Raw genomic sequence first — 14,936 nt, forward strand, 5'->3', positions numbered from 1 at the left:
CCCTGTGTCTGTCGACAGAACAGGCCCCAGTACCAGAAAGGGAAGATGTATGTGTGTATTTATTTTAACTAACAGGTCCAGATAATAGTGGCATCTGGACCGTCGCAGCAGACATGCGATGGCTTAAATAAGATTCCTAAAGCTACAGATGGAAAAACAAGCAGGTCATACAACCGCACATAAAGGAATATCCCACCCACTCTGCCCTCCTGCAGCGGCTCTAACTCTAACCCTCGTGACCACCTCTGACCACGTCCACGTGGTTTGAAAGGGAATCGGGGGGAGCCTCAGGGCTTTTACAACGGGGCGAGTGCTGATGCAGTTGGTTCTGAGAGGACGTGGAGGAGGAGGCAGCTGCACCACTGCCAGGAGTCCCGGTGGTTTTCCACCCGCCCAGGCAGCACTGCGGACCATGGCCGAGAACAAAAGCGCCATTCCGGACGGAAGGGCACTGCCCGGCGACCCGACACAGCTCTCCAGGTCCAGCAATTCACTTGAAATCCAGGTCAGTTTTGGTTGGTTGGCATTCCCAGACAACCTGGTTTTGGTTAAAATGCAGTTGGACAGCAACTGTTTTGAAGGAGTCACGGGGCCAGGAGGAATCTGAGGGGCTCACTGCCAGAAGGCAGGTAAAGCTCCCAAGTAGGCAGTCTCTTCTCTTCCGCAAGACCTCCAAGGGTCCAGGATGAAAACCACCCATCTCTAAGGACGGACTACTCAAACATAGTATTTTGTCTCTTAATGGTCAAGAAGTTCTCTGTTGCACTGTACCGAGAGTCTGTTATTTACACCCATCTGCTCTGTGGCAGAAAACGGGGGGGAAGCCACAGACTAGGGGCTGCCAGCTTGGGCCTGACTGTACCAGCTCAGCCTGTGTGGTGGTTTCTGGGATTATGCCCACTCTACAGAGGAAGAAACTGAGGCCCAGAGAGGTTTGGGAACTTGCCCAGGGTTACTTAGTAGCGATGAAGCTGGGGTTCCTGAGACACGTGCGCCTGACTCCAAAAGCTGTCCTCTTAACTCCCAAAGCAGGCAAACCACCCTTCCTGCTCCGGCCCCATTTTACATCCTTAGAGAACCAAACTGAATCACTGAAGGCCACAGTTTTGCTACAGATTGTGACGAAAAATGAGAATCCCTCAGCGAGTGTCTCCGACTGTAACTGTTCAATCACACAGCATTTTCACAGAAATGATTTGTGCATATCTAGCCTGAATAAAATTTAAATAACCCAGACTGATGTTTTTGGAAATGGTTTCCTACAACATACATTAACAGTAAGTGAACCCATTAGTCCAAGAAGTCAAAAAGAAAAAATCTGGACCCGTTCTGTCTCCAGTCGCAACAGCACCCATCGCACATGGGAGCAGAGGGGCTGAGGCCGCGCTTCCCAGGTGCTTGCCAGTGCGTGGCCCTCGTGCCAGGGACGGAAACCAGACGTGCTTTTCAGGACAACTCAGAACAAAATAGCCTGCAAATCTGCCCACACAAACACTGCTTGAAGCAACTTGAAGGAGGAAGTGAAGAGAATCTTGAGATCCATGTATTTTCCAAAAAGCAAGAGATTTTTCCCCCCGACTTTTTTTTGGGTGTGTGTGGCGGGTTGGAATCAAGAATTTAAAGTTGCAGCCCTGATAACACAGTTCCCTGGCAGATAATAACTGACATATTAACTCGAACAGGGCAGCCATCACTACAAAAGAAGTAAATGAAAACGCAAAAGCTTGAGAGGGAAAAACTCCTTTCCTCCCAACCACAAGTTAGGGTGGGAGGGTACGGCAGTGCACAGGGTTTTGAAAGGAACAGGGAAAGAAGACGGTGCATTTCTGAACTGAATGTCAGGGCCCAGTGGCGTTTTACCGGGTCTGGCATCTGCTCTTCACTCCTTCCTCCACCACCTTCTTCGCCTGCTCACACTGTCCCATCTCACTGGTAAACGGTGCCCCCATGCACATCCTCAGAAAAGCAAGAGATGTCCACAGTCCAACCTAAACCTCACTCCACGGTCATCCCAGGGAACTACAGGGGCAGAACCCTCCAGACCCGTCCTCTGAACCCGACTCCCCACCCTCGCTGGGCAGGCGAGTGCACAGCAGCCAGTGCATCACACGCTGTTCTAATGCCCATTTCAGGTGCCCAACAACCGGCGCATCCAGTAGTGTCGTCAATGAACCCCCTTTCAGGGTGATTTTCGTGTTCAAAGGGCTTTTAAAGAAAAGGTGAACTCACTGTTTTAGCACCTTCTATGTGCCAGGCACTGTGCTAGTCAGAGTGATCTTATTTTACTTAATGGCAAATGCTACCTGTTCCTCCTTAAGCACCAGAGAAGCAGCAGAGGGAGGCGGAGAGACCACCGAGCCAGGAGCCAGATGCTGGACCCGGCCATATTTTGTTTGGCTGGCCACGTAAACTTCCCGAGTCTGCTCCCTCGTCTGTACAATGCTGGAGTGAAACCCGCCAGGCTTCCCTCAGAGGCCGTGTACGTATGGACGTGTGGAGAAGACGGCTTCGAGAGTGCTTCGTTGGCAGCAGTGTCCATAAGAATGTGAAGTTCAAGTATTACTATCTTCCAGGGCACACGGAGGTAGGACTTTGTAGAATTCTGCACAAGGCGCCATGTCTCACAATTTTACGGTCCACAGTACAAAGAGGTACAAAGAAGTGGGAAGGTCTGCAGGATGGCTCAGCAGCAGCAATGGCATCAAAGTCCAAGAACTTTCTTGGGCAGGGTAGTTGCAGGTACTAAGGTGGGGGAGAGTCGAGGCAGAAACTCTGGCAAATCACTAAAACTTTACTGGTTGCTCTCCATGCGGGAAGAGGGAGCCGAGAGACCATGGGACGCCGGCGCCAGAGACCTGGGTCTGCGGCATGGACTTTGTGATTTATCGATGATCTGATTTCAGACAAATCACTTAGCAGTTGCTTTTTTCCTTTCGACTTCTTATTACATGAAAGCAGAGAGACTGATATAATGAATCCCCACGAATCTACTCATTACCTAGCTTCAACAATTATCAATGCATCATCAAACTTGGATCACCTGTTGCCCAGCCTCCTTTCTGGATTATCGGCTCATTAGTTATCTATTATTGTGTAACAGATACCCCAACATTTAGTGGCTTAAAACAAGCATTTATTACCTCGCACTTCCTGTGGGTCAGGAATGCGGAAGCAGCTGAGTGGCTGTGGCTCAGGGCTGTCATCATCTGAAGACTTGACGAGGGCTGGAGGCGGAGATGACCAGACCCAGTCCATAGCCAAACCTGGCCCACTGCTTGTTTTTGTAAATAAAGTTTTATTGAAACACAGCTTCTCTCGTTTACATATTGCCTATGCCGGCTTTTGCACTACAGAAGCAGAAATGAGTAGTTTTGATAGAGATTGTATGGCCCACATGCCTCAAATATTTACTGTCCGACTCTTTACTGAAAAAGTTCACCAACCCCTGGACTAGAGAATCCGCTTCCAGGATGGTTCACTCACATGGCTGTGGGCAGTAGGCCCTGTCCTATTCACATGGCCTCTCCTCTGGCTGCTTCAGAGTTAGCTGGCAACCTCAGGGCTTTCCTGGGTGAAATCTGAAACTGCGCCCCATTCGCAAAGCGCAGGGGAAGACTGAAGAAAGAGGTAGGTCGTTCTGGATTGGCAGGTGGCAGTTTTAATCAGCAGGGGAACTTCTGTCTTCTGTGGGAGGCTTGTCTTGGGAGGCTGCAGGAGGAGTAGATCTCCGTCCCGGCCCACCAGGATCTAAAAGTTTGCACGGAGGCCTTACCAGGTACATGGCCCAGAAGGGCTCGGCACATCGCTCTGCCCAGGCCATGTCCTTGAAACCACCCCACTGTGGGGGCAGCAGGCAGAACAAACAACCCGGGGACTGGGGAGGGGTGAGGAGCTTCCGCTGCCCGGCCCAGCTCAGAGGTCACGGTCCCTGGACGGCCTCCTCTAACACTGAGTGTCCTCTGGACATGGCAGCGAGTGGTCCAGGAGGGAGAGGAAGGCAGAGGCCATCATGTCTCTTTATGACCCAGCCCCAGCGGGGACACACCAACATTTCTGCGGTGTTCTACTGGTCACAGACCAACCAAGACAGACGGTGGGATGGCCCTCCATAAGAGTGTAAATACTGGGAGGCAGGGACACTGGGGACCAGCGTGGCAGCCGCCGACCACGCTCAGTACCCCTCTCTTTGCCACTTGAGCCAGGGTCTGGAACAGGATCAAGAATTTTTCCAACTCTGATGCAGGGCATTTTTGATAAGTTACGTTGTTTGCTTGGACCACACAATGTACGCAATTAATGTTTGTTGCTGAATTTTAATACCTGTATTTTAATTTTGGGTATGTATCAATTCAGTATAATATACTATTTGTGTTCTTAGAGCCATTATTAATGTAAAGTGATTATTTTCCTTGAATTAGGCAGTATCTCAAACAGTTCTTAAGTCCAAACACTTCTTGTTTTCTGCATCCCATTCTTAGGACACAGAGGCAAATCACTAAATGTCTTGTTCTCAGGGACTTAAAGCCTAAATTTCTTAGTCTATCGATCACCGTATTTTCACCCCAGCCTCTTAGGCTTACGTTCACTGCACGACATAATATCCAATCACAGCTGAGGTTCTGTAGCACCAGAAATCAATGGAAAGCAACGCTGTTTGTTAGTATTAAATAAAGGATTTTCTATTTTAGCAACTTACTAGTAATTAAATTCAAAAGTTAAAAATAAAGTCTGTGGTTTCCTGACATGGTAAGTACTCCATAATTACCTAAATCCCAATATAACATTCAGAGGATACTTTCAAAGTCAAAGGATCAGGACTTAGTAACAGAAAAAGGCACAAAAGAACAGGGCTTTGACCCCAGTGACGTGCGTAATTCCCAACTCGTTCATCCAGCAAATACGAATGCTGGGTCTGCAGTAATCCCGTCCCTGGGAAGCGTCTAGTCTGGTCACCTTTGACCCTGACGCAGCCAACAATACAGTCTTTTATATCCCAGAACATTTGGTAAAAGCAAGAAGTAAACAGATGCATCTGTAACTGTCCCGGGATTTATCCAAAAAGGAAGACCTCCTCTCACACCTGTTGGCCCTAAATACAATGAAATTATTAATCTCAAGGCAATGGAATTATTAATCTAGAACAAAATCTGAGATTGGATCTCTAAGAACTTTTAATATCTCACCAAGATACAGCTTTTGTCTTGTTAAGTGTATAGTGCTAGGCATTCTACAGTCTCTAGAATTTACTATAGGATGAATTTTCCCTTTACAAACACAGACACATTTTAATGACGCGTGTGACGACGACTGGAAGCGCAGGTGTCTCTCCTACAGCGTGCTCAGCGGCCCGTCCGGAGGGAGCGGGTCTGTGCTTCCGGTCCCTCTGCCGGTCCCTCTGCCGGTGCTGTTCTGTCTGCGCACGGTGACTAGGGAAACACTAGGTTTCATTCCGTTCCGTGGCCTATTCGGTAATTTCAACAAGGAAAAATACATCTGGTTCTGATTTGGCCACGTTTCTTACATCTGGGGAAATAATTAAGATACACACATTTTCAATTTTCTTAGAAAACCAGGGGAATACGTGGCAATTTATAGGAATTTACCAGGGAAGACAAAAACAATCAAAAGCGCCCTGGAGCTTTAGGGAAGCGTCTTGTTTTAATGTCTAGGTGCCTCTGTGCACTTTGAAGGGGTTTTCCCGTGAGAATGGAAAGTGCTGGGGAGAGCCTGCACACCCCGGCAGGGAAGGGGCTGTCCCAGGCCGGGCCCAGGGTCCTTCTAAGCGCTCACATCCAACTCCCCAGAACGCGTTCTCTTCCTAGTGGCCCCAGGAAGGCACATGGCCAGTGTCCATTCTGCCAGAGAACCTATTTTAAGATTTCTCTTTTTTGTCCAAGGACATGATTCATATTTACTTAAAATATTAGCTTCTCAACTAGGTATGTGCCAACAAATTCAGTTTGATTAAGTGGAGATTTATTCATACTGTACTGGGCATCTGGCCCTGTGCTGGGAGTAGGGACGCAGGTGTAAGACATCACCGGGCCACATGCAGTGAGCTGAATGCACGGAAATGGGCACCAGGTCCCTGGGTCACATATGAAGGGGGAGACTCCCCCCTGGATGTGGGTGGGGTCTGTGAAGCGGATGGCAGAGTCCCCCAGTAGCAGGGTGCTTAGGAATCCATGAGCAGTGCAATCCTGCTAGACCCAACAGGAAGAGGAAGAAGTGATAAGAGAGGGGGCTGCAGAGGCACCAGGAGCCAGGATTTGTTACAGCACGAGTCACCTTTGAAGAAAGTTAACCTCTGTGAACTGGAGATGAATCATGTGCACATGGCTAACAGACCCCACCCAGGACCTGGTGGGAGGAGCCACGGCTCAAGCTGAAGGCTCAGGACAGTGTGGGGCTCACAGGCCCACCTGCGCCGGCTGTTCCTCCCATTATCATCACTGCGCAGCTAGGTTCAGGTCAGGGAAACGGGCGGGGCTGCCACAGAGTGGAATTATGTCTCCTCTGGTTTTATGGGAACACTTTTATCCCAGAATTCCTCCCTGGTTTGCCCAATGACACAGGGTACCCAAGTATGAAGTGGTCCACCATCACCACCACCATCACCACCACCACCACCACCACCAACAACAACAACAACATCACCACCACCACCACCACCATCACCACCATCACCACCACCACCATCACTGCCATCACTACAACAACCACCACCACAACCATCACCACCATCACCACCACCAGCACCACCGCCACCACCACCACCACCACTACAACCACCACCAGCAGCAACAGCACCACCACCACCATCACCACCACCACCACTACAACCACCACCAGCACCACCACCACCACTACAACCACCACCACCACCACCATCACTACAACCACCACCACCACCATCACAACCACCACCACCATCACCACCACTACAACCACCACCACCACCAGCAGCAGCACCACCACCATCACCACCAACAACAACAACACTACAACCACCACCACCACCACCATCATCATCACCACCATCACTACAACCATCACCAGCACCATCATCCCACTACCACCATCACGACAACCATCACCAGCACCAGCACCATCATCACCACCACCATCAGTACAACCATTACCACCACCAGCACCATCATCACCACCACCATCAGTTCAACCATTACCACCACCACCACCATCATCACCACCGCCCTGCGTCCCGCTGTATCTTGGCCACACCGCCTCACTCCAGCCTTACTTGACCTCACACGGTCGGCACCATTGTCCTTGGATTCCCCTCAGTGTTGGGGAAACTGTATGACACAGAAAGGTCAAGTCGCTCACCCTGAAGCTGCACAGGGCTGTGAGACAAACCTCTCGACACAGGAAAAGTGACAGATCGGTTCAGAAGGCTGCCTGAACACCTGACATACTTCCAACTTTGCTGGGAGTGGACTTGGGTCCTGGGACGCAGACCACCTCCTCCCAAGGGACTTTGCTGGGAGTGGACTTGGGTCCTGGGACGCAGACCACCTCTTCCCAAGGGACTGAGGCTCCGGCACCACCTGCCCCTGGCTTTCCAAGAAGCCGATTCTTCATCTGGATGCAACATTTCATCCTGAAGGACATGCTGACCGATCCACATGTGATTACATATTCAACAAACACTGCGCACCTCGTCCTATGCGTAAAATGTTTAACTTTCCATTGAAGACGCTCGTTGGTCTACCCCAGCGTGAGGGTGCGGGTGCAGGGCAGAAGAGCTCAGAGGCTCTCGGGAGCCATTGGGGCTGGTTCAAGTGCACCTCACCCTAGCAAACAGAGACAGTACATAATTCCGCAGGCCACCGGCCTGCCCTGTCAAGGGTCCCACGTCTGTGATGTCCTAAAGTCCTTACCCTGCTCTTTCAGCTGGTTTCCCAAGCTATTACTTTTCTCAAAGGGTCCATGTAGACCCCATGCCCTGGCCTCTGTGGGTACGGAGGCACCCAGGAGGGCTGGCTACCCAGAGTCTGGTTCAAGTGGCGCCTGAGCCCAGGCTGTCGCGGACGTCCTGTCCTTGTGCTCCGGGCTGCCCCACCCAGAGACTCCTTTCTAGTTTTGGTTGGATCTTAAAATTACTGAGGGTTGAATAAATCAGTTGGAAAAGAAATAAAAGGGCATCACTAGCATGATATTTACTGTCTAGAATTCTTTGCAAAGGTCTCACCAACTGAAGCCCAATCATCGGAAAATGCCCTTTGCAAAGCAAACAGTTTTATTTTCCCCAGCGGCCTCTCACCTTGGCTATATCGGATTTGCCCACACATCTAAAAACGCCACCATTTCCTGTCTGACGCTGACAAGGGAACAGCTTTCAGGACCTTTCCTCGGCCACCCCCGCACTCGCCGCTGCCCCAGCCGTCACAGCTGAGGAGTAACATGAACCCACGGGGCCAGCCCTTCTCCTAGCTAGAATCACAGAGGTGCTGGGTGTCGGCGTGTAAGTCTGAGCCTTCCCACAGACCGTGGGGTCCAGCCTTTATTTTACAAACCAAGACCTGAGGCGCACAGAGGCTGCCCGGCTCATTCATGGCAGCTGCACTTGGCCCAGAACTCACCTGTTCTCGGCACTCACCTAACCGTGCCTGGGACCTATCTTTGCTGGGGGCTGGGGGTTTGAGGAGGGGGGCATGGAGCAACAGGAAGGGATTTTATAAATGTAGGCACCTGCCCCCTCTCCCCAGATCTAGGGAATAAGAACCTTCAGGGGGGCCATGGCTGGGTAGCTCAGTTGGTTACAGCATCATCCTGATACGCCAAGTTGCAGGTTCGATCCCCAATCAGGGCACATACAAGAATCAACCAGTGAATGCATAAAAAAGAACAACAAATCCATGTTCTTCTGTCTCTAAAATAATAAAACAATGACAACAACAAAAACTTCAGGGTGTAGGGCCCAGGAACATGTATTTTTCAAAGGTTCTCCATTTCAGGGGCATAGCCCAATTTAAGAACTCTGATGACTTCCAATTTCTCCATAGTGTTTAGTCCATAAAATGGGAGTTGAGTTGAAAATTAGCAATTCAAATATAAACATAAGAACTATGGCGTGTAATAATTTCTAGTGACAAGTTTATTGTCAATTCCCGGTCACTTTGTAGTGAGTCTGGAGATAGGCAGGCCTTAGTAGGGTCCACTCTGAGGTATGTTTTCAGTAACTGTTTTCTGTCTGGGGCCCTCCAATGGGAGGACAGGGCAGAAGCCCTCTCTGCCTTCGCTCCCTGGGAGCAGCCCAGGGGGTCGAGGCTCTACTTATTTACAAAGCAGAGAGTTAAATGTCAGATTAAAGAGAAATAAGAAAAATTCTATATCCTAGAAATGTCAATAGTTCAGCAAGTGAACGGAAGACACGCCAGTTAATTTGAGTTTCTGAAAAGCACAAGCCGGTGACCTTTCATACCTAGAACCGTCTGGAATTTGGGACCCAGGACAGTGGGAAAGGCGGTGACAATCTCTGTCTCCCACTGGCAGCGGCCCGGGCCTGAGCCCACGCAGCAGTGCGGACTGTGCAACCCGGCCTTGGGCCAGCACGAAGCCAGGGAGAGGCAGCTGCGACAGATCTTCGGCCCAGCTCGACCCCGGGCCTTGTGTTCTCAGATGGTAATTTTACCAAGAAAGTAGCAGAGGGAGGACCACTGTTCCCTGACTGCAGCCCAGGTCCCGAGACATCCTGACCTCTGCCCACTAAGGGACCGGAGACTTCGGAGCCACACGCAAACTACCGAGGTCGCCTTTAGCTCGAGCTAGGAATGCCCTGTCTGAAGGCATCTGATAGATATGCTGACTCAAAACCTTTTGGACACACCTGTCCCTCCAGAGCCCTAACAGTACCCCCAGCACCAAAACCATGTTTTTCTTAGCCAGTGATGTTAATCAGAGAACCACATCTATGCCCTCAGGAGAAAAAAGCCCCGAGAGGCTTAACATCTTTTAGATTTTTTTCCTCTTTTTAAATAATAGGAGACAGAATTTTGGTTAGTGCTTAATTTCTCGGTGGAGATGAGTGTAAATAAATTTTGCCTTTGAAGTGGGGCTTTGCTTCACTGTCAGGTAGGGCGTATCTGACCATAGGGAAACCCAGGAGCTGAGATGACTGCAGTGGTCATTTGGCCAAACTCATAACAAGCACTGATGTCCCCGAGTCCTCCAAAAGCAAAGCTAGCAGCTCTGTAGCCGGGCTTTTAGGTAAGTGTCTTCAGTAACCTGAGACGTGTTCACAATATCCAACCTCAGCCAGGCCCCTTTCAGGCAAATACACAACAGCGTGAACTCCTGAGCGGGAGGAAAGCTTTCCTAAGTCAAAGCCAGACCTGGCCGTGACCTGGAGTTAAAGTGTGTACACGCCCGCCCGCAGGAAGCTGCCGCCCCATCTGTAAAACCTCACTAGGAATGTAGTCAATGGGGGAAAACTCTTCCAGAGGCAATGCTTACAATTTAAAATTTTTTTGCTTACATACCCCTAAAAATTTGGGGGTGCTATGTGCCCTTCCACACAATTTTAAGTTGACATCTAAAATTTTCTCCAAAACTTAAATAGTTGCAAAAATGGAAAATTTTCCTCTGGACTGACATGTCATTATAATTAGTATTGATGCATAAATGGTTTAACAATTACATGAGCATGGCATACGCTTCGATAAACGATTACTGGACATAAGTTTCTGAGTGCATTTTAGAAATGCCTCTCCTAAGCAGATGATTTGGTTTTGGTGGGCGGGAGATGGGGGTCCTTTGTGGAGAGCAGCTTAGCCCCTGCCACCTCTGTTTTGAAAGGCCTCTGTCACCTGGAAGGTTTCCCCCCTGGGACGAGGTGCAAGGCAGGGTGCAAGGTGCTGAGAGGTGTGCCCTCTTTCTGTAAAGTGGGAGGGGGGCAACCGTGAAAGGGGAGGTGGCGTGCGCAGCCTCAGACAGTTATGTTTAAGGAAGGACACATGTGAGTCGAGGATCGGCATGTCGGGGCCCTCACAACGGCCTGTGCCCACACGCTCCTTCCGAAGTCGAAGGAGTGACCCCCTGGGGTAGGACTGGGCTCTGCCCACCCCTCAGTCCAGCTACTTCTCTGCCCCTCACCCACGTGGTCTCAGCCTCTCCTTTAAATGAGAGCTGAACAAGCAGTTTCGAATACTGCAGAGGTGCCAAGTTAGCAGCCTGCGGGCCTGTCCTCCTCTCTGTGTTGCTGTGACCTTGAGTTTGAGGAATTTACAAGCAAATGCCACTTGTGTCATATTGCATCTTGGTTTCCCCACTTGATTCATGGCCTCGACTTTATGTGTGAAATACATATTGTGTGAAAGTAACTTTAGTCTAAAGATTTCATCTGATGTTTAAATTTTTTTCTTAAAAAAAAAGTGTATGAAAGTTAAAAAAAAAAAGGATGAAGGAGGAGGAGAATGAGGAAGAAGATGTGAAGGATGTGCCCAGTGAGTCTGCACATGGCATTGGGGAAGTTGAGGAACTACTCAGAACGCGAGGGAGACCTGGTGAATTCCAGCATGAGGTTTTTATTCTCTCTTTTATTTTATGTTGTTTTGTTTTATTTTTGGTCCCTGGTAGAATGTGGAAGTCATTGGGAAGAGCTTTCTGCTTCTTGGCACTTTCTGCTGTTTCTGCCCACACTTTCTTGTTCTCTCTCATTCTGCAAGATATTTAGGGTTCTGTTTACTCACTTCTTTCTGCTGAATGTTTCTGTAGAAGGCAGATTTAGAAACTGTGGGGAGCGGACCTAGGGCGATTCTTGGAAATCTCTGCTCTTTTTGCTGAATGCCAGCTCGTGTCTTTATTTAACGTTGCTTGGATATTTTTGTTTTGCTTAGTTTATTTAGTTCATTGAACCTATTTGTCACTTAAATTATTAGGATGTTGGTTTTGTTGTGCCAGTCTAGACTGGGGTCTTTTGTAGCTATTTGAATGGGTAAGGTCAAGGCTGAAGGGCATGCTGAGAGTGAGTCCTCTGAGTTCTGTCTGCTGGCATTTGCTAAAGAAATACATTCATTTTCAGGACGGTTGCCCTTACCTGCTGCTTCAGTGCCTCCAAAGACTCAAATTCCAGTCTGGCCAGTTTCATCTGGATGTGCCGTGGTTTATCAGGTATGGCGAACGCGAGTATAAACTTAAAAGCCAGGAGCGCGTGCTGAAAACCAGAAAGAGTACATGTTGATGGGCCACATTACACCATATGTGCAAGGAAACAAATTAGCAGCTAAGCAATCTGCGATCCTTCTCATTAATCTGGGGCACTTTCTAATTACTGGCCTGTGATGTATCAAAGATCCACCAGGCCCATAAACTATATTTAATCCACCCCACTGTGGCCATTCAATAACTACCTACTTGCTTATTCTTTTAAAGCCAGTTATTCCCTTAAATTGATAGCATAGGCTACCCTCGTTGTTTTATAGAAAAAATACCCCCGAAGATTATTCTGGAAAGTCTTCCACAAAATGTTTATTCCCTATTTGTATCTTAGTAACCAAAGCATCTCGGCACCCCACACTGCAGAGTCGGCTCCCTCTTCGCCCAACAGCACCCCCCATGCTACGCCTCAGGCTCAGTTGTAAGAAACACATGCGTCTAAACACGAGGTGCCTTGGATCCCCTGCATCCTCAAGAGTGTCTGGTGCGGCTGCCTTCATGATGTAATAATCAGTAAGTACCGATGAACTGATCGATGGGGATACACCAAGGCCATAGGGCAGGGGCACAGAAATGCAGAGTGCGTCCTTTATAATACGCAGAGCGCACCCGTTACGACATGGGAGACCTGCAACTTGGCTATCTCATCTCCGTTCTACCTCGACATCATGAAGAGGTTCCCCATGACACCAGGATGGGAGGTTTGCAACTACGCGTCTTTCTTTGCAGAACACAAATAAGCCAACCGGATCGTTTCCGTCGGTGAGCCTGGCCTTGGCTGCACCACCCCCACTTACTGATGGTTCTCCGACTCTGGCATTAATGTGTGATCCAGGATCAACACCCGCGGAAACCTGAACAAGCAAGACACGAAAGCTGCCTCTTCGGTGATCACATGAATTATTAAGTATTAAAAGCTGTGAGATGATTTTAAAGGTAAGAAAGTAAGAGGCTGTAAGAAATATCAGGGAAGGGGATGGAATAGCCTCTAAGAAATGTTGCATTGAATTAGTAACAACAACAACAGCAACAACAAAAGACAGCTGGAAAAAATGAAATGAATTTTTTACTGTGATATTTTTAAAAGGAGGATGAAGGATAAATAACATGGATGTTTCCTGGGAGACGCATGAAATAATGAAGTCAGCATCCGACCAGAACAAGCAATAATTCAATCCAAAGACTTGAAAATCAGCAGAACCCCCGGGCAGCCCACGCATTGCCTGGTATCAACAAGAGCCCTGGAGAGGCCGGGATGGAAAAGCGACCGCCACGACCAAAGACACTGCTCAGGTGTCTGCCATGGCACGCGAGCAGAGACAGGGTTGGGTCGGGTGCCGTCACGTGTTATGACTCTGAACTAACTGAACTGCTTTCACAGCAGCCTGAGTACAACCCACAAAGGACAAGTGCGTGATTGAGAAAAGGCCGCGCTGTGCCATTATTTCATCCCATCAGAACTCTGCGATAGGATTTCACTGAACCTCTGCAGCGGAGATACTAGGCGAGAAATAAATTTGTGCATGAAAAGAGATCTTCCATATCTTTCAGACACCGCGTGCCTACCAGTTGCCAGCGCCCTACCGCTGCACCGTCTCGGCCTCGTTCCCTCTCCCCTAACAAATGTGTACCCACTTCCTCCTCCTCGGGGCCTGGGTGGGAATTAGTGAGAAAACAGACCCCGAGGGGTCTTCCCTTGCATGTAAGGTGCTTGTAACAAGTGTCAGCTCCTCACAGTGGTTTTCTTCGGATGGTGGCACTATGGGCGATCTCTTTACCTTTGGTCTTTCGTGGGCATGCACTCCTTCCACGCGGGGAAAAACCACTTACGTGAAAAAGAACGCAGGAAGTCCTCACTCACCAAGCGAGTTCAACACGCCCTGTCAGGCTCTGAACCCGCCTACCCGGCCACGCCTGTCCCTATGCCTAGGACACAGACCAAAACCAGATGACTTGTGACTCAGAGGGTCTGGCGATCCCTGCTTATCCATTTGCTCTGCAGATACACAGAGAGCATTTATAAAGGGCCAGGCCGAGCAGAGGGTGGCCTTCTGCCCCCACATCCTTACCTCCCCAAATCTTCTGTCACAGCAATCCCCGCCCCTCCTGGGTACACACCCAGAAGTTCCGCCAGCCTGACAGGTTTGTCTGGTTTAAACAAGTCATTTGTAAAAAGCGAGAACACCGCTGAGCGGGTTAGGGAGCACCTATGTTCACAGATACCTGTTAATCAATTGATTAACCGGTGCCAGTCAACTCTTTCTCTCTGTCCTCCCCGCCCTCAATGACCCTGAGGGCTGGGGACTGGGATGACCCCACGGCAGCTTTCTGGGGGCAGTAGGGTCCCCACTTCAGGGGAGAGGGGTCAAGAAACACAGAAAAGAGCCACCATTGCCCCAGCGGCAGGAAAGGGTGATTTAGACATCCACCTAGTTTCAAAACATTAATTAAAAAATCTTATTTATATTTTCCATATGGCAAATCTGTTTCAAGGTTAGAAACTGCTTTATGCTCACTGAACTGAGAAAAATAATTATCAAAAAGCATTTTAGCTATTTTACTTGCTTTCGTAAATACGAGAAAAGCTAGTATGAAATAGGAATCTGCACAGATTTAAAGAACGACATACTCAAAATGAATCATTGGGTGGGCTTTTCATAGCCTGTTTATGAAAAGAGGAGATAATTTCTGGGCCGTGATTGTGATTCTTCACCAACAATCTTCTTTTAAAGAAAAACTCAAACAATTCTATCCCAAAC

The 14,936-nt window shown here is 49.0% G+C and overlaps 1 protein-coding gene across 5 annotated transcripts in view; it reads right to left on the reverse strand.

Annotated features, from left to right (window-relative positions):
* The window catches only part of ANO10 (anoctamin 10), a 110,960-nt gene that overhangs the window by 19,199 nt on the left and 76,825 nt on the right, over positions 1–14,936 (reverse strand). For 2 of the 5 annotated variants that reach the window (XM_053929916.1, XM_053929914.2), the window contains exon 12: positions 12,059–12,175. In XM_053929916.1, coding sequence (XP_053785891.1) covers positions 12,059–12,175 — 117 coding nt within the window. Of the gene's footprint in view, positions 1–5,153; positions 5,524–11,542; positions 11,681–12,058; positions 12,176–14,936 lie in introns of those variants that run through there. The other 3 variants (XM_053929917.2, XM_053929918.2, XM_053929915.2) reach the window with 3 other exon arrangements.

Source organism: Desmodus rotundus, chromosome 8 (genome assembly GCF_022682495.2).
Source record: "Desmodus rotundus isolate HL8 chromosome 8, HLdesRot8A.1, whole genome shotgun sequence".
In the NCBI taxonomy this organism is placed as follows: domain Eukaryota; kingdom Metazoa; phylum Chordata; class Mammalia; order Chiroptera; family Phyllostomidae; genus Desmodus; species Desmodus rotundus.